Source organism: Monodelphis domestica, chromosome 4 (assembly GCF_027887165.1).
Source record: "Monodelphis domestica isolate mMonDom1 chromosome 4, mMonDom1.pri, whole genome shotgun sequence".
NCBI lineage: Eukaryota > Metazoa > Chordata > Mammalia > Didelphimorphia > Didelphidae > Monodelphis > Monodelphis domestica.
In genome coordinates this window covers 435,753,993-435,777,632 of record NC_077230.1, presented here as the reverse complement: position 1 = coordinate 435,777,632, position 23,640 = coordinate 435,753,993, and the positions used below count along the sequence as shown (strand labels likewise).

Below are 23,640 nucleotides of genomic sequence, written 5' to 3'. Positions count from 1 at the left end.
ATGGGTTCGAGTCAAGAACACATGTGATAACCAGTGGAATCATGCATCGGCTATGGGAGAGGGAAAGGCAGGGGGGGGGGGGGGGAATTGGAGGGGAGGAAAAGAAAACGATCTTTGTTTCCAGTGAATAATGTATGAAAACGACCAAATAAAATAATATTAAAAAAAAAAGAAAATAAGGCTGTGAGCTACAATTTTATATATTTTAAAATTTTTATTACTTATTTATTTTGTACATGAATAATCATATAAAACCATAACCTAAAAAAAAAAAAGCAAATAAATCCCTGAAAAGTTGTATGCTGTCATCCACATTCTATCTCCAACAGTTCTTTCTCTGGCATTCTTTGTCATAAGTCCCTCAGAATTATACTGCATCATTGTATTGCTGAGAATAGCCAAGTCTATCACCATTAAATCATTCTACAGTTACTCTGCACAATGTTCTCCTAGTTGTTCTTTTTTTCACTCTGAATCAGTTCATGTAGATCTTTCCAGCTCTTTCTAAATGACCCTGTTCCTCATTCCTTACAGAATAATAGTATTTTGTCACCATAACATACCACAATTTGTTTGGTCATTTGTCAACTGATAGACATCCCTTCAATGTCCAATTCTTTGCTAACACCAAAAGAGCAGTTACAAATATTTTCCTACAAGTAGGTTCTTTCCTCTTGTTTTTCTGATCTCTTTGGGGTACAGACCTAGTGGTGGTATTGGTGAATCAAAAGGTGTACATTGCTTTATATCCCTTTAGAAGTCATTCCAAATTTCTCTCCACTCTCCACCAGCAATGCATTAAGTTTCCCAATTTTACCTCATCCCCTCCAACCTTTGTCACTTTACTGTCATATTGGCCAATCTGGTAGGGGTAAAGTGGCATCTCAGAGTCCTTTTAATTTCCCTCTCTAATCAAGAAGAATTTATAACAATTTTTCATATGATTATTGAAAGCTTTGATTTCTTCATCTGAAAACTGCTTATTTATAACCTTTCACCAGTTGTCAACTGGGAAATGAATTGGATTCTTATAAATATGACATAGTGATTTATATATTTGAGAAATGAGATCAGAAAAATCTGTTATAAAACAATTTTTCCCAGTTTGTTGTTTCTCTTCTAATCTTGGTTACTTTGGTTCTATTTATACAAAAAAGTTTACATTTAATGTAGTCAAAATTATTCATTTTACATCTTGTAATGTTCTCTATCTCCTGTTTGGTCATAAAGCCTCCCCTTCACAATAGATCTGACAGGTAAAGAATCTGTATAATTCTCATAAAATCCAAGATTTAAACTTTTTTGAGAAAAGATTTCAGAAAAAGAAGATTGATAATTCCCTGAATCAAGAAAATGAACAGTTTAGATAAAGTGCTGTAAAGAAACCTCCACTCCATTAAACATCCAGAATGAACTTTGGGATGTAATTGATTGAACTTTGAAGGGGTTTGAACACATTTATTCTAAATGTAAACTCTTATGCCAAGGAGGACTGATCCGTAATTGGCCTTTTTGTCAATGTGCCTAGCAAACACTGGTTTTGCTCTCTCTCTCTTTTATTTCTGTCTTCTCTCTATCTATTGTAGTTTTCCTTTAGCTAGATCTTTAGAGGTATAAGCTGTTTATGTTAAATGATTCATAATGTCCCAAAGAATTATAGAGGGATTGTGAAGTATGAATCAAACATTTTTGTCTATCAATCGGCAACTATTAATTTAATCAGCCAAAAACTGAAAACACCTCTATTTAACACTTTGTTAGCTAACAAGTAAAAGAATTCACAAATCGCTTTCTTAAAAGTTCAAACCTTCAGAAACTCAATTAGTCAGAAAATTATGAATCCTTTTGATAAGAGTTTACACCTTCAGAGGATGAGAGGTGTGAATCATAGAGACATTGCCTTCCATGGGTAGTGCTAGACAATTTAGAAGCTGTGATTGGCCCCTGTGAAAAGGGGAAGGGACAAAAATGATTATAAGTCCCGATCTTCTTCAACTAGAGAGTGGTCTTCAGCTTGAGCTTCGGCTGGTGACCTGCCTCTAGAAGGTGATTTTGGACTTGGACCTTGGCTTCGACTTGGACCTCAGCTCTTGGACTGTTTCTTGGTTGAGTGAGTAGCTGGCCTTTCCTTTCCTGGCATCTGGAGAGATTCATTCCAGAGAGGCCTCCCCTTCTTGGAGGAGGCCACATGGGTTGAACCCTTGCTTGATTCAACACCAAACTGAAGGGTTAAACAGCCCTTCTTTGGTTGAGCAAGAAACCCAAGCAACATTTAGGGTGATAAGCTAGACTTCTAACTCTACCCTCTCTTTCATTTCTCTACTGTCATTCTCTCCATCTTCTTTTCTGTAAGTAAAAGCTGCTAAAAGTCATTCTGACTTGGGCTGTATTAATTTTAAGATCAGCAACCACAGTATTATCTTAAAATTCTCAAATATTGAGTCAAACCCCTTAATTTAGTTCCTTACAAATCCTACATTTCCTGAATTTACTTATAATATTATATATTATATCTAAATTATGGGCCCATATTGACCTATCTTGATATAGGATATGAGCTATTAGTCTATACCTAATTTTTGCCATGCCGCTTTCCAATTTTCACAGTAGTTTTTGCCAAACAGTGAGATCATATACCCAAAACTGGGATCTTTGAGTTTATCAAACACTAGATTGCTGAGATCATTTACCCCTAATCTATTCCATTGATCCACCCTTCTTTTGCTTAACTAGTACCAGATCATTTTGATTACTCTTTTACAGCATAGTTTTTGATCTGATAGGCTAGGCTACCATCCTTTTCATTAATTCTCTTGATATTCTTGATCTTTTCTTCTCCTGGAGAAATTTTGTTGTTATTTTTTCTAGTTCAACAAAATAGTTTTCTGGTAGTTTCATTGGTATGGCACTGAATAAGTAAAATAATTTACAAAGAATTATTATTTTTATTATCATAGCTTGCCATACACATGAGCAATTAATGTTTTTCTAATTCTTTAGATGAGTTAATTTGTGTGAAAAGTGTTTTATTATGTGTTCATATAATTCTTGTGTTGCCTTGCCAAATAGATTCCCAAGTATTTTATATTTTCTTGAGTTATTTTAAATGGCATTTCTCTTTCTAACTCTTGCTACTGATCTTTATTGGAAATATATAGAAATGCTGATGATTTATGAGAGCTTATTTTTCCTCCCGTAACTTCGCTGAAGTTAGTAGTTATTTCAACTAATTTTTTTCTCTAAGAATACCATCCTATCATCCACAAAGAGTGATAGTTTAGTTTCCTCACTGTTTACTTGAAATTCTTCAATTTCTTTTTCTTCTCTCCTTGCTAAAACTAACATTTCTAGTACCATATCAGATAATAATGGTCGATAATGTGCATCCTTCCTTCAATCCTGATCTTACTGGGAAGACTTTAAACTGATCCCCACTGCAGATGATATTTGCTGATGGTTTTAGATGCTACTCATTATGTTAAGAAATGGCTCCTTTATTGCTTTGCTTTCTAGTGTTTTTTAAGAGGAATAGGTATTGTATATGGTCAAAGGTCTTTTCTCCATTTATTGAGATAATCACATGGTTTCTGTTAGATTACTTATTGACATGGTCAAATATGCTGATAGGTTTCCTAACATTAAAACAGCCTTGCATCCTTGGTAAAAACCCCACCTGGTCACAGTGAATAAATCTTATGATATAGCCTTAGTTTCTTTACTAGGATTTTATTTAAAGTGCTTCCATCAATATTTCGTAAAGAAATTTGCTGGTAGTGTTCTTTCTGTTTTTGCTCCTTCTGGCTTAACAATCATCATCATATATCCTTCATAGAAAGAACTTATTAGGACTCCTTTGCCTATTTTGCCAAATACTTTAAATAGTACTGAAATTAATTGTTCATTAAATGTTAGATAGAATTGACTTGTGAATTCATTTGGCTCTGGGGATTTTTCTTAGGGACTTTCTTGAAGAGTTCTTCAATTCCTTTTTCTGAGATGATCTTATTTAAGTTTTCTATTTTCTCTTTTGTTAATCTGGACAATTTATATTTTTGTAAATATTTACCCACTTCACGTCGATTGATAGATTTATTGTCATATAACAGCTCCTAATGCTTTAATTTCCTCTTTATTGGAAGTAAATTCACCAATTTCAATTTTGATACTAGTGATTTGATTCTTTTCTTTCCTTTCTTAAATCAAATTAAACAATGTTCTATCTTTTTTTTAGGAAACAAACTTCTAGACTTGTCTTATTAGTCCAATACTTCTCTTTCAGTTTCATTAATTTCTCCTTTGTTTTTTTTTTAATTTTCAAATTTAAAATTTACTCTTTACTTAGAGATTTTAAATTTGTTCTTTTGATAGATTTTTTAGATGCATTCCCAATTTATTTATCTTTTCCCCCCTCACTTTTAATCGCTCCCCACATTTCTCCTTCCTTAAATTTCCCCTTCCCGCCATCACCCTTCTTATTCTTCTCCTACTTTTCTATAAAGGCTTTTAATCACTCCCCTTGTTCCACATCCTTTATAGTATTCTACTTCCTCTATCACTTTTCTTATTCTCCTTTTATTTCTCTATAGAGTATGATAAGATTCTATACCCTGAGGAGTCTGGCTGATATTCCCTTTCTGAGCAGATTCTAATGAAAATAAATTTTACTGACTGCCTATCTCCACTCTCACCCTTCCCTCCACTGGAATAGTTTTCTTCCCATGCCTCTTTATTTGACATAATTTACCCCCATTTTACTTCTCTCTTCCTTTTTCTCTCAGTTCTATCCTTTTTCATCCCTTGATTTCTTTTTATAATTACCTAATTAGTTTAGTACCAAACCTCTGTCTCTGTATACTTCTAACTTCTATGATAAGAATAACAATTTAAAAGATTACAAATATCACCTTTGCACTAGGCATATAAATAATTAGACCTCACTGAGACCTGTAAATTTTTTTTTATTTATCTTTTCATGCTTCTCTTGAATTTTGTATTTGGACATAAACTTATTTTCTTTTTGTATTACTTTCATTTGCTTTCCCCATTTTTCTTCTACTTCTCTCATTTAATTTTTCAATTCCTCTTTGAACTCTTCCAGTACCTGAGAACCATTCCCATTATTATTTGAAGTTCTGCTTGTGGATGCTTTTGTATTCCAGTCCCCATCTGAATCTGTGACTTACTCTTCATCTCCTTAGACATTTTCTATGTTTAAATGTTTCTTTTGCTGTTTGCTCATTTTCCCAGACTTTTTTTTTCTACTTTGACTTCTATCTCAAAGTTGGCTCTGTTCTCAGGGTAGAAGGGGAATTCTCTTAAACATTAGTTTTTCCTTGCTAATTCCCTCAGCTGTAGTTCTAGTTTTCTACAAGTTCCATGTCTTCCTAGGTCCATTATGGTGAACCTGTGGCAGGAATGCCAGATGGCACATAGGGGCCTCTCCATGGGCACAAACAGGCTCAGCCCTTGGCATGGCCATGCCCCCTCAGCCCTACCCCCACAAGTCCAGACCCTCCTGGTGACACTGACCCTAATTAAAATAACTCCCTAAACAAACCTAGGGCTGAGCCCCATTAACCAAGCCCTGTGGGAATATGCTAATCAGATCTTCCATAATCCTTCAAAGGATGAAGAGGAAATCACACACCCAGCCCAAATGGAGGGATTGAACCAGCTAACACCTGAATTGGAGGGTCTCTATCAAGCCATCCTATCCACCTCCACTACTGTAAAACTGGAAGGGCAGAATACATAAGACTCATGGCTCTCCCAATAAAACCTTTATCCTCCCAGAAATAGGTGGTAGGACAGGAGGTGGGGACACCTACTCCTGTGAGCAGGTAGAAAAATCTCAAATATCCCCTTCAAAGCAGAAAAAAACAGTTGCAGGACACTTTGGAATAATCTGTCCCTTCCTCTTCTCTCTTTGTTATCTTAATCACTCCCACTGATATGTGTTGCTTTAACTCTTAACTCCCTGAGTCCATGACTATCCCTCTCCTCACATTCTGGATCTTCTCCTGGGTTCTAAACTAAGCATACCCAGCTACCTGGGCAGATAATTCTCTAATTCAATTAGGGGAAGCAGCAGCTAAAGTAACTCCCTCAGATTGTTGGGTATGCAAGAAATACCCACAAAGCAAGAAAATCCCTGGTCCCTAGTCCATGGTCTCAGTGCCTCAAAGGCCTACCAAATGCCTGAGGCTTCTTTCACATTGGTTCGAGTAGTAGTCTTTTACTTTTACTGAATATCCCCAGGCCCAGCACATGAGGATGATGCTCATTCAGGGTGAATGTGATAATCAAGACCCGTTCTGGTTTAAATGTATTGATAAGGTTTGGGTCATTCACCCTTTTCTTTTTAATAACTCATGCACTATGTAGAAATCCCACTGGGAACCCTGTCAACTCCAGGAAGGGAATGACAATTGTGAATCTTAAAAACTACTCAGACTCTACTTTAGAAGATTTGGTTTAGTTATTCCCTTATTGTAACAATGGAGATACTTGGTCTAACAAGAATCAGGAATGTATTGGGAACTTTTAAAATTACTCCACCCTACTCAGACAGTGCCTGAGGGGAAGATAAGGTTGTAAACTCCTGATTGACAATGAAGGTACTTAACTCATACCTTATAGTAAATCTAGAACCTTAACCTAGGTCTATTTTTAGATCTAATACAAAAAGGTGTTAAGTACCTGTAAAGGTTAAATTAATCGCACAAAGGTCAAGTAACTTATAAAAGGCAAGCTTAACAAAGAGGTGTGAAGTACTCAGAAGATATAATCTAGCCAGAGAAGGTGTGAACTAAAGAGTGGTGAAAACTAAGAATGGGCAATCCTAGAAAAAAGCGTCTACTATGATTTGTGGATGTGAAAGTTTAGGGGAGATAACATAAGAGAAAATTTCTTTAAAAGGAAAGAGGCAATTGAATTCGGAGCAATGGAGTTCAGAGTTGAATTGAGTTAGATTCTGAACTCAGTTCAGGAGATTCAGTGGAGGACTGGAGCTTGCTTGGAGATCGTCTTGTGGTGAGTGATAAAACTGACTTCTCTTTCCCTTAGGCCTTTAACTACTGCTTGGCTCAGTCTAAGCCAAAGCGGTTTAGATTAATTCTCTCATTCTCTCATTCATATTCTCTCTCTCTCTCTCTCTCTCTCTCTCTCTCTCTCTCTCTCTCTCTCTCTCTCTCTCTCTCTCTCTCTCTCTCTCTCTCTCTCTCTCTCTCTCTCTCTCTCTCTCTCTCTCTCTCTCTCTCTCTCTCTCTCTCTCTCTCTCTCTCTCTCTCTCCTTCCCTTAATTCCTTCATTTATATTAATTAAAATCTCCATAAATCCCCAACTGACTTGGGTATTTTTCATATTTGGGAATTTCCCATGGCAACCACTTATTTAGATTTTTAAGTCAAAACACTAAAATTATCCTTACACAATGTATTCCTCTAATTAAACATATTGGTTCCTAATGTAACATCAGTGCCATGCTCTTGCATGTAGACAGGGGGAAGGCACTGACACAAATTTTGAGGGTTGGGTGAGGCAAGGCATGGGGTCCCTAAAAAGTTAAAAAAGGTTCCCTATCACTGTCCTAGGTAGCATCATAGCCTAGCTTTTGCTGATGCCTTCTTGATTTTGCCTTCCCCATTAATATTTATTAAAAAGAAATCTTTTCTAAAGACAAGCCCCATTCCACATGGGAAGGGGTTGCCTTGGCAGGCAGAAGGTTCCCTAAAGAAAAGCTGCCTAGGTATAGAGATCTTGTGTGTAAAATTCAGGTCTAATTAGAGGCTGGACTAGATGATTTCTGCGATTAGCTTCAGGAATATAAATGTATAACACTGTTTTAAGTTTCTACCTGAAACTATCTAAAACAGAGGAGAAACAATTACAGAAGCAATAAAGGAAAGTACCAGCTTCCCATTATATAAGTCAAAGACTTTTTAAAATTAAAACTAATCAGGAGAGCCCTATGCAGAGATAAACACTTTTGCTTTTTATATCATTGACAAAAGCTCAAAATCCCATACATTTGGCATGGAATGAACATATTCCCTTAATGGCAGATTCAGATTTAAAGGGGAAATGATCCTTACCAGCAAAAAGTAGATTCTGCACATTCTCCAGCATGACCTCCTTGTATAGTTCTTTCTGAGAATAGTCCAATAGTCCCCACTCCTCCTTGGTAAAGTCCACAGCAATATCCTTAAATTTTACTGACCCCTAAAACAGTAAGTCATGAGATTTTAAACTGAACCTTCAGAATTCATCTAGTATTAACACTCATTTGCTGTCTGGGGGACATTGCAGCACACAAGGGATTTTCCCCAAACTCCTAATCCTGAAGAGTGTCAGAGCCAGCACAGGAGACCACTCATTCTGTAAACCTTAAAATTTCTTAGACTTATGAATGTTGGAAATTTCCCCATTGGGAAATTTCATACTTGAAAAAATTTCCTACTGATAGTAAGAACTCTATTGGAATGTGAAACTCCTTGGCATGGGAGGATCCTTCTCCTCCCTACTTAAGACTACTTTAGGACAGAAACCTTTTGCTAAACAATGGAAAAGGCTGTGACCTATGCTTAAGCATAGAACAGGAAGTTCTTTGAGTCATGATTGATTTTAGAATTGATACAATAGAGATACTTGGAATGACAGAACCAGGTCTTAGAAAATACAATCTCCACCCTACTCAGAGTAACAGGATTTAGGAAGGGCTGCAGCAAAGATCAAGATTTAATTATTTGAGAATATGACCTTCAACAGACATGTGCAAAGGGGGAAGACCTCTGGGTGGGCCTGGGTTAAGCTAGAGCCACCATTGGCACAGAGGAGACATTGACAGTGATTGGTAGATGTGAGAACTGAGGGGAGGGAACTTAGATTGTTTGCTTAAAGATAGCGGGGTCTGAGGACTGAGGAGAGGATGCTCTGAAGAAAAGGAGATTAATGCTCTGAAGGAGGTCTGAGAGGAGAGAGGTCCTGGAGGGAGAACTCCTGGAGAGGTCTTGAAGGAGGCTGTGGAAGGAGAACTCAGGAGGAGTCAGGAGGAGGATTCTCTGGAAACATTTCTTGAAAGGAGGCTCTCTTGAAGGTGGAGCCTGAGATTGGCATGAGAAGCCTTACCTAGAGAGATCTTGGGTGAGTGATGAAACCAACTGACTGATTTATCTCTTAGGACTGAGGTCTAGGCCTTATTGGCTTGAGGCCCTTCATTCTTATTCCTTTCTTACTTTCTCTCTTTTTCTATTGATTAATCAGTGTATTATAAATTAAATTTCTCTATAAAATCCAGTTGGCTTGGGCATATTCATAAATTGGGAATATATTCCCTGGCGACCATCTTATATTTATATAAAACCAAGTCACAGTAGAAAACATATTTCAGCGGTCATAATTGATATATATATTTCCCTTGCTCCCAAACATTTTAATTATCACAGTTTATGGCTCCCACTCTCTTATCTACAACAATTTAGCGCTCAAAACTAATTTAAATCTAACAATTCAGAGCCCAATGGGATATTGACAAAGGCATTTTGTGACATAAGTAAGAATCATGTTGTGAAGAGCAAAACCTGGAGAAGTATCTTACTCTGAAAATGCTTTTCCCTATGGAATCTGGGAGATGATAAGTATTCTCTCAGTGAGAAGGGAGATTCTGTGGAGGAGAAAGAGGGGTGATCTGAAATTCCTCCTTATCACAGGTGTCATAATTGATCTGGTAAGAACTTTTTTTTTTAAGAATTTCTGAGAAGTTAGCAAGTACTGCATATTTAGGGGGGAAGGGGATATTAACAGTGATTAATGAGGAGCAAATAAAGAAAAAGGAATTATCTACTTAATTTCCTAAAAGGCTATGAAATACTCTTATTTAGATGAAAGCATAAAGAGGATTCCATAGAATTATATGGGGTCAGACTCTGATTCTAGCTAAGTGAATAAGCACAATCTCATGTTATATTGAGAGTTTGAGGAACCACTTGCATAAGGAAAAATAGTTCTCCCTCCTTCCCAGCATCCACCACAGCCTGGCATTCCTTGACTACAGCTTAATAGCTGTCATCAACATAGGCTAGGAGTCTGGCATCATCTGAAATGTCTCTGGCACCCAATCTCTGTTGTCAGTATGCCATGCCAGTATGGAGCATAATTGCAGTAAGGAAATTAGGATACGAGTTCAAATATCAGTTAAAAGATATGATATTTGATAAAGAGATCTCTGAGAATACAAGCCAGGCCGAGAGCAGTGCACGAGACCAGAACTTGGAAGGAAGAACACAGGAAAAAGTTCTGGCAGTTGGTGAGCTCCTGACTGGGACACTCACTGACTGGCCTTGCTCTCCATCTCTGACTGAGTTTTTTCAATCATTGGACTTCAGTTAGTGAACTTGCTCTCACTCTCTGGCTGCTGCTGGAGACAGACATCTTTCTCTTGGTTGGTGAAAAGGAAGAGACCTCTAACCCATCTGAAGAGGGTTTCTACTTTCCTGACTGAGAGAAGTCATATTTCAGAAGAAGCTGATAGGTCTGCTTTCCTGGGTAACAGTTTTGGAGAGGGAGGAAGATTGAAGCTGTTGGTCTGGTCTCTGGACCACCGGATTGTCAGTGAGCAGCTGCCATCTTGGCTGACTGAATCGTAGAGACATCTTTATTAAACTAAGTTATGCGAATAAGGATTTAGCTCGATTTAGAGTTAGACAGCGTTTGGGGTTTTTTAGAAAATGTTAGTGTAGTTTTAATGTAGCCAGAAGAACAGAAGACTCCACTGTGAGCTGAACGTAACCGGCAGATGGAAACAGTTCCCTATTAGTTTCAGGTTTTCCCTGTTATTAATCCTGATTTCATATTGTTGAACATGAAATACATAACTTTTTTATATACACAAATTGTCTCCAGGAACCTTCCATGCTGACTTAGGGAAGGGAAGTCATCCCTGGCTTTCCTTCTGAGACGAGAGTTAAAAGATACTTTGTGTACACCAAAGTATCTTGTCATATCCTCCTCCTCTCAACTCCAATTTACCAACATTTATTTCTTCAGGGTAGAGCCAGGAGAGCTCATCGATGGTGAGCCAGGAAGCATGCAGCCTGTTCTCTTCCATATTTGGTGCTGGCTGGACTTCTTTTTGTGCGAGCGTGGCTAGTGGGCCTAGATGGCGGCCACAGAATAGCAGGCTAAATGAAGCAGCAAGGAAAGTAATTGTTCTCTATTGTACAGTTAAAAGAATGGTTGCCTTAAACGGTGACCGCAAAAATATGGTTTCAAGACTGAATTGCCAAAACTGTAAAGATAATTTTTTGCATCTTGATTTTATACTAAAAATAAAGTGGTCGCCATGGGCAATTTCCCAAAATATGAAACACCAAAGTCAGCTGGGTTTTATAGAGATTGTAATTAATACAAATTAAGGAATTAAGGAAAGGGAGGGAGAGAGAGAGAGAGAGGAAATAGGAACTAGGCCAATGGCCTAGGCCTTTCTCCTTAAGAGAGAAAACTAAGTCAGTCTTTAATGACTCACCACAAGATCCTTCCAAGCAAAACTCTAGTGTTCAGAGAGACCCTCCAGTTTAGTTCAGGTAGCTGCACTCAGTTCAAAGCCCTAGCAGCCTTCTCTGACTCCTGACCTCCAATTCAACTCCAAAGCTGAATTAACTTTCAGAGGCCTTTCTGACCTCCTTTTAAAGGAAATTTTCTCCTATGTCACCTCCCCTAAGTTTTCACATCTACCAATCACAGTAGACGTTTTCCAAAGAACTGACCATTCTTAATTCCCATCTTGTTATCACCTTCTCTGGGTAGACTAAAACCTCACACCTCTTGCTAAGCTTGCCTGACCTTTTAGTGATTAATTTGACCTTCATAGGTACTTGGCACCCTTTTGTATTAGATATAAAAATGGGCCCAGCTTAAGGGTTTTAGCTTTACTTTAAGTATGGGCTGGGTACCTTTCCATTGTTCAGTAAGGAGTTTTACAACTTTATCTTCCCCTAAAGTATGCTTAAGTAGGGGTGGAGTAATGTTAGATTTCTCACATTCCTGATCAAGTACCTTCATCGTTTAAAATGGGTTTAGCTTAATCAAATCTTCTGAAGTAGAGTCTGAGAAATTTTAAGATTCACACTATTGCTTGCCTTCATACGTTTCCCTTACTCCTTCTGATTTAATAAAATCATTTATTTATGGCGAGTCTCATCATTTTCCCTCTTACACACTGCAGCCTACTCTGGACGAGTAACATCATCCCTCCTTAACTCAGCCTAAGTGGCTTTGGTTGTCTCAGAGCAGCTGCTACCCATTACAGGAAGTCTAACACTATCCACACTGTCTGTGCCCTGGAAGAAAGCTGGCCAGGGTTCAATTCCTTTATGTGAAGCTGATAATCGGGTGGATTTATCTGATATTTGGGATCCTACACTGTAAACTGCGATCTCCAAATTGTTAGCCACGGTAGGTTAATCTTTCTCGGTGAACCTCATGTTTTGAAGTGTTTGCTGTTGGGGCAGGTTTCTGTCCAACCTAACCAGCTGTTGTAATGGCTGCCTGAAGTCTGCTACGGCACCAAAAAGCTTCCCTTATAAGGATTCCTGTAACTAGGGATGCCACTGATAGCTGTCTGCTATGACTATGAACACCCCAGCTGACCCACTAGATTCCTGTCCACATAAGGGTCTTAGTCTAGAGTATTGTGTTTCCAATGATTTCCAGTTTTATCAGAAGTTTGTATGATTTCTTAAGACTGTCAGAATAACCCTCAGCCTGTTACTCATTTTCTGATTGGCAAAAGAGGAATTCTCTTTCCTGAGTTCATCCAGTTCCAGCTGCCAGACTGACTAAAGCTGGCACCCAAACACGGGCATTCACCATATCCAGAAGAGACCTTCCCTCCTTGTCACTCAATAGAGCATCTGAGTTTTCTAGTATTGAAGTCATGCTTCATCATCCACCTATCTCAGAGCATTGTCACCTGTCGGGAGCTCCCTGCTACTTGGATTGGAGGGGCATTTGTTTGTGTACCAGACAGAATGTTCTTTTAGAAAGGAATTCCACAAAACGATATGCACTCAGGTGTAATAACCTTGAGGACAGCCATCTTACTCCCAATAATAGGAAAGGTCCAGCTTTTAGTCTTAAGAAATGTATTGGGAGGTGGAGTCAAGATGGCGGCGTAGAGGCTGCGAAAGTTCAGACCTCTGAAAGCCCTTCCTTACCAATTACAAACGAAATGCTCCCAGGGGACTGAAAACCAAGCCTAACGACAGGACAGAGCCGAGGACCCTCCTGCTGGACTCGACTTAACAGGGGCGCCCCCAAAAGCCAGAATTCAAGAACACTCCGGTTTAAGGGGGAGGAAGAAGGAAGGAACTATCAGACCAAGGAAAAGAGATTAGAAGCTGCCAAGAAGAAGCCTTCAGATACCCAGGAACCACGGTGAGGATAACGCAGGATCTGGCTGCATCCACACTGAAGGACCGAAGGGCACGGCATACGATATTCCTTAAAGGAAGGGAACTAGGCCTCCGGCCAGGAATCAAGGACCCAGCAACGCTGACCATATTGTTACAGGGGAAAGTGTGGACATTCAACGCTGTAGAAGAATTCCAAGAATTTGTAAAGAAAAGGCCAGACCTGAACAGAATCATCCAAAGGCAATTTAAAGAGGGGAAATAGAAAGAAATGTGTTGAGTTCAGGTCCTTGGGGCCGGAGTCTGTGGGACTCGGGGATGAGGGGGGGGGCCCTGAAGCCATTTTCGGTGCTTTAACAAGTTTGAATAAGAAGTAAAGGGAAGCCTGAGTCTATCTCCAAAACACTTGAGCAAAGGCAGCTCCGTCATTCTATCCAGTCATGAACTGAAGCACCACATTGACAGAGGGGCGGCCTTGGCTCCCAAGCACCAGGGGTGCGTCTGGGTCTCCCGAGGGCGGCCTGGAGGTATTTCATAAAGACGGAAGAGGCGCCCTCCGCAGGGCTTCACAGCATGCTGATAGGGGGGTTGTGCACCGCCTGCATGTCACTGACCAAGAACCCAGTGATCACACAGGAGGAGCCTTTGGGTAAGTAACTGCAGTTGGGACGAGCCAGCCCAGGGAGGGCACAAGCCACGGCAGCCGTCCACAACAGCACTATTCGAGTTTGGGGTGTCAGACATCAAAGGCTTCTGGGGGAGGAACCCCAGCTGGAGGCCCTGCAGGAGGAGCCGGGCTCCCCGGAATGGCGGGACTCGCAGGCCTGAGGAGGTCCAGGAGACAAGCTCGGCCCGGCCAGGGGTTGTTTGAGCCTGGGAAGATTTAGGCCAACTTCGGGCTCCCCGAGGACCGCGGCCCAGAGCCCTCTCTGACCCTCGCAATGTTCTCCACGGAGGGAACAAACACGGAGGAACTGCAGGAACCCCCAAGCCGGGCACAGCTGGGGCTCACCCAGCTCAGGGGGCACCTTCCTGCCGGGCCCCGCCTCCCCGGCTCCCCCCCAGGCCTGCTCTCCTCCCTGGGGCAGCTCTCCTCGGCCAGCCCAGCCCCCTCCCCTGGCAGCCCTGTGCCCAGCTCGGTGCCAGCCCGGCCAGGCTCTTCCTCCTGGGGCTGGGGAAGCCCAACGCTGTCTGTCACCCCCCCATCCCCCATCCCCCACCAGGGAGGCTCTCCTGTGGCCAGGGGGGAGGGGCTCTGGGCGGGGACTGTGGGGAGAAGCTCAAGGCCCGCCCCGGGAGGCCAGAACAAGATGTTGGAAGTGCTCAGCAGCGCCCGCCCCGCCCCGCCCCCGGCCCCTCCCCCACTTCTTCTTACTATAATAAGGCCCAAAGGCCCGGCGGCGGCTGACCCCATGGCTTGGCTGGACCCCTTTTCAGCAGCCCTTCCAGCCCTTTCCTCCGGCCGCACTCACCTGGGAGGGGGGCCTCGGGGTCCCGGGGTCCATTCCTCTGGCTGCGGGCTCTCTGCGGGGCCACCTTGGGGTGCTTCAGGGGGTGGCAGCTCCGAGGGGGGAGACGTCCTCTGTGTGCGCCTGGGGGGAGAGAGGGGGGAGGGTTCAGGGGGGCTCCCAGGCTTTCCCTGGCCTCAGGTGGAACCCGGAGCCTCAGGCTGGAAAAGGGCCGAGAACTAGCCGGGAAGAAGCCCCGCCCCCTGACGTCATCTTTGGCTTCCTTCCATTCCGAAGCGACACAGGCAGAATTGGGGGAGACTGCTGGGGGGAGGGGTTGCCGGGAAATGGCGGGGGCGCTGGAGGTGGGACCGAGCATCAGATAGGGGCGGGGAGAGCGGGCTGGCATTACTTCAGTGCCCGAGATCGGGGCTCCTTCCCTAGCACGTGAGCACGGGCACCCCCCCACCCCCGCCCCCTGACCCGGCTCAGGTAGTCTGCTTCTCCCCGGGTGTGTTTGGAAGGGAACATCCCCCTCCGGGTAAAAAGCCTGGACCAGCCCCCCCCTCTTGTTGCTCATGCGCGCAATCTTTCCCACTCGGAGCTTCACTGAACTAGAACCGGTCTGGTCCGCCCCGTCATCGCTTTCCCCGGGAGTTTGGGAACAGAGAGTCTCAACTACCAGAGCAGGGAGGCCGGGGCGCTCCTGCCCTTTGACTCTATCCCCTCCCCCTCTCACCCAGAAAAAGTCCAAGAACCACACAGGTGCGCCTGCCCACAAGAGATTCCCAGCGTTCCTAGAGGCTGTCTTAAGGGGAGGAGCCAAGAATAGGGTGAAATCCGGAAACGGCATTTTGGGAAATGGAATCCTCTATGGAGGAAGGGACCAAGGCTTGCAACATCGGGGAAACAGAGGCCTGTCCATTTAAAAGCACCCTAGACAATATTAAATACCCAGGAATCTATCTCCCGAGACAAACACAGGAACTCTATGAACACAACTACAAAACACTCTCCACACAATTTAAACTAGATCTAAACAATTGGAAAAACATTAACTGCTCATGGGTAGGATGAGCTAACATAAAAATGAAAATCCGATCCAAAGCTTATTTACTTATTTAGTGCCATACCCATTGAACTACCAAAAAAACTTTTTTACTGAATTAGAAAAAAACCATAACAAAGTTCATTTGGAAGAACAAAGGATCAAGGATATCCAGGGAAATAATGAAAAAAAATGTGAAGGAAGGTGGCCTTGCAGTCCCAGATCTCAAACTATACTATAAAGCAGTGGTTATTGACATGGGCACTGTACCCCAGAAACCCAGGCGAACTATTATCAGGGAAACTCCATTGCCCTTGCATCCTTGTGACTCTTAACCTAGAAACACCCAATGACCCCACCCAGGGTCCTGAGATGTTTACCCTCTTTTGTCCTCTAGATTTAAGGTGGACAAAGAGATGAATCTTTATACCTCCAGGCAGACTCCAGTCAGATGACCACCCCACTCCACCAAATGCCTGAGGAACTAACATTCTGGTCTCCTCCACACCAGGACATAGCATCTAAAGTGTATATAAACCCCAGAACTGATGTCCTCTGGGGGACAGCCTCTCCATCCATGCTGTCCCCATGGAGGAACAGCCTTTCCTTTCATGCTGTCCTCCCAAGGAACTGCTCCCCATCTTGCTGTTCTACCTTGCTATCCTCCTGGCCACTCTCAACATTACTCTCTAAATTAATAAATTTCTTTTTTGTTTTAAGCTAAGTTTGGAGTCATTGCATGCTTGCAAAAGGTATCCTTCCCGAACCCAAAAGGGTATCCTTCCATGCCCATAACAGTTATCAAAACTATTTGGTACTGGCTAAGAGACAGAAGGGAGGATCAGTGGAATAGACTTGGGGTAAAGGACCTCAGCAAGACAGTCTATGATAAGCCCAAAGATCCCAACTTTTGGGACCAAAATCCACTATTTGATAAAAACTGCTGGGAAAATTGGAAGACAGCGTGGGAGAGATTAGGGTTGGATCTCACACCCTACACCAAGATAAATTCAGAATGGGTGAATGATTTGAACATAAAGAAGGAGACTATAAGTAAATTAGGTGAACACAGAATAGTATACATATCACACCTTTGGGAAAGGAACGATTTTAAGACCAAGAACTAGAAAAAAATCATAAAATGTAAAATCAACAATCTTGATTATATTAAATTAAAAAGATTTTGTTCAAACAAAACCAATGCAACCAAAATTAAAAGGGAAGCAACAAATTGGGGGAAAAATCTTCATAATAAAAACCTCTGACAAAGGTCTAATAACTCAAATTTATAAAGAGCTAAAGCAATTAAATAAAAAATCAAGCCATTCCCCAATTGATAAATGGACAAAGGACATGAATAGCATTTTTCAGATAAAGAAATCAAAACTATTAATAAGCACATGAAAAAGTGTTCTAAATCTCTTATAATCAAATAAATGCACATCAAAACAACTCTGGGGTACCACCTCACTCCTAGCAGTTTGGCTAACATGACAACAAAGGAAAGTAATGAATGTTGGAGGGGATGTGACAAAGTGGGGACATTAATGCATTGCTGGTGGAGTTGTGAATTGATCCAGCCATTCTGCAGGGCAATTTGGAACTATGCCCAAATGGTGCTAAAAGACCATCTGTCCATTGATCCAGCCCTAGCACTGCTGGGTTTTTACCCTGTGAAGATTGAATTTGACTCTCCCCTGATTGTAACAATGAAAGTACTTAACTCATCCTTGATTGTGAAGATTAAATCATAATCTGTCAATTTCTGGATTTAATCCCCAAAGTGTAAGCATGGTACTTAAGTTTGAGTATGGAAATCTGCCCATTTTGAATTTAATCAAAAAGTTACAAACACCCCTCTCACAAACTGAGTGGGAGATCTGTGACCCATGTGAGAAAGCATGGGTGACAAATCAGAATTGACTGACTGCCTTCTGGGCAGTCCTAGAGCGGAGCATTGGCTGTGTTTGGTAGACACAAAGATTAAAAGAAGTGACACAAGAAAAGAGGACTTTAAAAGAGAGTGGCAAGGGCCTGAAGGCAGTTCTTATGGAAGTTCAACTTGGACTTCCACTTCTACTGGCACTTCTACTGAAGTGGAGAATAATTCTTCATTCAGAAGAGTGCTGACTATACTTGTTTTTCCTGGTGACCCTGTTCCTTTGAGCTGACATGTAAAGGCTGACTCCCCTTCCCTTGGTCTTTCTGGAGGCACCAGCCTCTGGAGAGGCTCATCATCTTAAGACTCTTTTCTGTTGGCTGGGGCCAATGGCCTAGACCTTTCTCCTTAAGAGAGAAACTAAGTCAGTCTTTAATCTACTCACCACAAGATCCTTCCAAGCAAAACTCTAGTGTTCAGAGAGACCCTCCAATTCAGCTTCCTAAGCTGAACTAAGTCCAGAGGCCTCTGAGCTCCCTTTTAAAGCGAATTTTCTCCTATGTCACCTCCCCTAAGTTTTCACATCTACCAATAACAGTAGACATTTTCCAAAGGACAGACCATTCTTAATTCACATCTTGTTATCAACTTCTCTGGGTAGACTAAAACTTCTGAGTATTTCACACCTCTTTGCTAAGCTTGCCCTTTTAGTGATTAATTTGACCTTCATAGGTACTTAGCACCCTTTTGTATGAGATCTAAAAATAGACTTAGCTTAAGGGCTTTTGCCTCACTCTAAGTATGAGTTAAGTACCTTCATTGTTCACTAAGGAGTTTACAACTTTATCTTCCCCTAAAGTATGCCTAAATATGGGTGGAGTAATTTTAAAGTTCTCAATACATTCCTGATCAAGCACCTCCATTGTTTAAATGTGGAATAACCTTAACCTTAACCTTAAGATAATGTTCCAAGGTAGGGGTTGAGAATTTTTAAGATTCACAGCTCAAAGGAATAATAAAGTGGAGAGATTCCATGTGAACTGGAAAGACCTCCAGGAATTGATGCAGAGTGAAAGGAGCAGAACCAGGAGAACATTGTGCACAGACTGATACATTGTAGCACAATTGAATGTAACTGACTTTGCTACTAGCAGCAATGCAATGATCCAGGACAATTCAAAGGGATCTAGGAGAAAGAACACTATCCACATCCGGAGGAAGAACTGTGGGAGTAGAAACACAGAAGAAAAACAACTGCTTGATTATATGGGTCCAGGGGATATGGTTGGGGATATAGACTCTAAATGAACATCCTAGTGCAAACATCAACAACATGGAAATAGGTTCTGATCAAGGACACATGTAATATCTGACATGGGCACTGTACCCCAGAAACCCAGGCAAACTATTGTCAAGGGAACTCCCTTGTTTTTTTCTGACTCTGAGACTAAAAACACCCAATGACCCCACCTAAGGTCCTGAGATGACTATCTTCCTTTGATTGCCCTCTAGATGGTCAGAAAGATGCATCTTCAGACCACACCTCGATCCTAATCTGTTTGTCCCCTAAAACTAAGGAATCTTTATGTCCCCAGGCAGACCCCAGTATGATCACCCCACCTCATGCCTGAGTGACTAACTGTTGTGAAAAATGTATAAAATCCCCAGAACCGATGTCATCGAGGGGAACAGCTTTTCCTTTCATGCTATCCTCCCAGGGAACTGCTCCCTACCTTGCTGTTCTACCTTGCTGTCCTCCTGGCCACTCTCAACATTACTTTCTAAATTAATAAATTTCTCTTTTTGTGTTTAAGCTAAGTTTTGGAGTCATTGCATGCTTGCAAGAGGCATCCTTCCCGAACCCCAAAAGGTATCCTTCCATGCCCATAACAATACCCAGTGGAATTGTTCGCTGGCTACGGGAAGGGGGGGATGGGAAAGGATATAATTCTTGTAACCAAGGAAAAATGTTCTAAATTGACTAATTAAATAAAATTTTCTCACACACACACACACACACACACACACACACACAAAGAAATGGAGTCCTTCCCTAGAGGATGGCCAAGGTTTGCATGAAGTCATGACACAGGCATCCTGCCAGGGCCCCTGGGTGTAGAGCTCTGGTGAGGACAGGGATATACAATATCCCAGGCTTGGGAGGCTGCAATCTTCTTCCCCCTCCCCCCATTTCCCATCCAGCCCTGCCCTGCTGCTTCTTCTTTAGACTGGAAGCTGCCTCAGGCAAGAGCCTGGCAAAGGAAAGGTGGCTAATAAGTGTTTAATGATTGATTGATTGATTGATTAGCTGATCAATGAATGGATCCATCCACTCCATGTGCTATGGAGGTGGTGCTAGGATCCCCACTTCTGACAGAGAAGGAAACTGAGGTATAGGACATGGCTTCCTCCCACAGGTTCCCCTCCTCCAGGGATCTTTCTGAACATCCTGCTGCTCCTTCTGCTTTGGGGGGGACCCTGCAGGCTCCCCAGAGGAGGGGACAACCTTATCCCCAAGTTTGAGGGTGGTCCTATAGGTGTCTCTCCCTGGACAATTCTTCCTTTTCTGACCTCAGGACCATGTTGCTGCTCTCAATTCCTCTCTGCTATCTCTGGGGGCTCAGGAGGAGAGAATACATAGGTCTGGGCTGGGCATCGCCTGCCCTCCCCTGAGATGAGGGTATGGGGGGAACTCAGGCCCTTCCCTGGATTCTAGACTCTCCTTCCAGGCTTTGAGCCTGTCCAGGCTGAGCTGGGAGGGAGCTAAAGGGAGGCCCAGAGGGGGAGGCCTCCAGGGAGGTGCCTGGGTCTGACCTTAGGTGAAGCAGTAGGGAGGGTCCAGCACCCTCTGGGGGGTCCTCCTAGGCCTACCAGCCCCCAGGAGCCCAGAAGGAACTCTTCCCTGCAGTTACCCCCAGGCCTGGCCCCCGGAAGACTGGCTCCTGCCCTCCCCCAGAAGGAAGGCCTTTCCCCCTCAGGCCTCTTCTCAAGGCCTTCAGACTCCCCATTCCAGCCCAGGCCAGGCAAGGGCTTCCTGCCTCCCCTCCTCCTCTCTGTTCCTCTCCCTCCTCAGCACAAGCCCTGCCTCCTCCCAGCCTCCCCTGCCATGTTCCCCTTCTTGTTTAAGCCTCCTCTTCTGGGTCAGAGTGAGGGCGGAGTCTGGGCTCCAGAAGACCCAGAAGAGCTGGGAAGTGTCCCAGGACACATTTGAACCCAGAACTTGTGAATATTAAATTAACTCTCCCCTGATTGTGAAAATGTAATTAATTCTCCCCTGCTTGTGAAGATTAAATTAACTATCCTGGGCCATTTTTAGATTTAATCACCAGAAGCCTATAAACCCCACTCACACTTGAGTGGAGCAGGTCTGTGACCCCCCTGTACAATAGTGGATGACAAATCAGAATCGACTGATGGCCCCCTGAGCAGTCCTAAGCAAAAGCTTAGTTACCTGTCAAAGTGGAGGAAGTCACAGGAAGTGAAAAGAAACAGTCTTTAAAAATGCCCAGCAGTTCCTGTGATTGCTCTTCTTTCTGAGACCTGACTTTGGAGGAGCTCAGCCTGGAGATCTCAGACTGCTTCCCTTTGGACTGACACGTGGTGAGTGAAAGGCTGACTCCTTTCCTGAATTTTCTGAAGGGACTGGCCTCAGGAGAGACCTACCTCTTAAGAGAAGCTCCCTGTATCCCCAGGTCCTCAGCTCAAGGCTGAGACCCCTCTGGCTAAGGACTAACTAGCCCTGCCTGGGTTGAGCCAGGGCTGGAGCAAATATTTATGAATTACAGGGCCTAGGTAGGACAGAGCCAGGGAGTCAGAGAGGTTAGATGGCCTCTCTGACTAACCTTCTAAGAACAAGAAGTGGTCTTTGATGCCACCTTCATGCCATGCTCCCTGCTTCACTCATCTCTTCACCTTCCATCCAAAAGACTTTCTCTTTAGAATGGGGAGTGTTCTCCCCTTACTCTCTTCTCACCTCTCCAAAATCTGGCTTCTGACCTCATTCTTGACCCCTATCTGATCTCTCCAAAGATACCAATGTAATAAATGAAAATAAAATTAAATGTAGTATTAATAAAATATTGTGGTCACCGTTATGAAATCAACTCTCAAGTCTGGAGTCCATTAGTAACGCTTAACAAAGTAATTTTAATAAAAATGGAGATACATGAAAATTGGAAATGAAGGAAAGGGACAGAAATTGTACCTACCTAGAAAAAATACCTAAGCCAAAACCCCAAGCCCACCACACTGCTCCAGCACCAAACTTGAGAAAGAGCTTTTATCTTCCATGTCCCTTGTCCTGTTCCCTACCCATGCAAAAATGGGGAGCCAGGTAGGACAAACTTGGGGAGTGGTTTCTTTCATCACACCAATGATCCCTTATCTGCTAAATACAATGGCCTTTGCTCACGCGTCTTCCTTCTGGAACATTCTGCAGACTTGGATCCTCTCTTTTCCTCAACACTCGCTTCTCTCTAGTTTTCCTTCTAGTTTGCCATTTTCTCTTTGTTCTCCTCTTCTATATCTGACTGTTAACATGGTTGGATCTTCATTTAGATCCATTCTGCTAACCATGGGTCTCCTATGGGACTCTGTCCTAGGCCCTCTTCTGTTGTCCTTCTTGATGATTTTAGGAGAGCTGTAGAACAAATTCTTTTGGCCTAAGCCATAGTTAACCAGGTGGCAAAAATGAAGATCTAGCAAAGGAGCCTGGGATGGAGTAGTGGTCAGAGAGGCAGGAGGAGAACCACAAGAGAGCATGGCCACAAAGGACCGGAGAGAAGAGAACACAAGAGGAAGAAGGAGACAGACAGCATCAAAGGCTCCAGAGCCCTCCAGAGGGATGAGGCCTGAGCAAAGGCCATTCGGTTGGGGGATTCCAGGATCACTGCTAAGTCTGGAGAAAGTCGTTTCAGGTGACCGATAAGGATGGAAGCAGCCTGTACAGTTCAGAAGAGAGTGAGAGGCAGGGAATGGGAGTCCCACATGTCCTTCTTGGAGACTTTGGCTACAAAAGGGAGGAGGGATGAAAGGATGCCAGCTAGTGAGGACACGCACAGGTCACTGGAGCGTTTTTTTTACATGGAATTGTTAGTATGAAGCAGAACCAAGGTATGTGCTGAAAGGGAGCCAACAGAGTGAAGATTGGGGACAAGCAGAGGACAAGAGATGGGGCTGGAGAAGACAGGCAGGAATGGGTGCTTGTCTAGGGATCACTGCCAGGGCAAGGTGGCGAAGGCTGTGTGATAGGGCTGAAGGAAGGCTGTGGGATAGGGCTGAAGGAGGAGCTGTTTGCAGAAGGCTCTGAGGGATGTGACAGGAAGAGGAGGAAGAGACAAGAGGGAGTCCCTGGTCAAAGGTCTCCATGGTGTGAGGAGAGAGAGAGCAGGTCCTTCCGGAGCAGGTGTGAGGAGCCTGTGCCGGGCATGTCTAAGGGGGGAGGCTGTTTGGGGGAGATGCTGTGGAGGGTGGCAGAGAGGAAGCGTCAAGTCCTGCCTGCCTTCAGGGCCAGCCCAGGTGAGACTGTGTAACCTGCATGAATAGGGGGCCCAGTCACTGCACCAGTAGTAAATCTGGGGCAGGGGAATAGGAGACAAGAGGGGAGAGAGAGGGTGAAGGGAATGGGGGGGGATGTGGCAGAGTTCATGGGGAGGAGCAAGAACATGGTTTGGGGTTTGAAGGGGGAGGTGAAGGAGAAATGATAAAAGATTGTAATTATAGAAATGCTGCAGCGAGGTGGCACAGTGGCTACAGCACCCAGCCCTGAAGTCATGAGGACCTGAGTTCAAATCTAGCCTTACTAGCTGTGTGAGCCTGGCCAAGTCACTTAATGCTATTCGTCTTGGTTTCTTCCTCCGT

At 43.1% G+C, this 23,640-nt stretch overlaps 1 protein-coding gene across 1 annotated transcript in view; it reads right to left on the bottom strand.

Moving 5' to 3' along the window:
• The window catches only part of LOC103098613 (zinc finger protein 470-like), a 74,193-nt gene extending 58,552 nt beyond the window's left edge, over positions 1–15,641 (bottom strand). Inside the window, exon 1 of the mRNA XM_056826255.1 lies at positions 14,879–15,641. Coding sequence (XP_056682233.1) covers positions 14,879–15,434 — 556 coding nt within the window. The 5' untranslated portion in view covers positions 15,435–15,641. The remainder of the gene's footprint in view (positions 1–14,878) is intronic.
• Between the last annotated feature and the right edge of the window lie 7,999 nt (positions 15,642–23,640).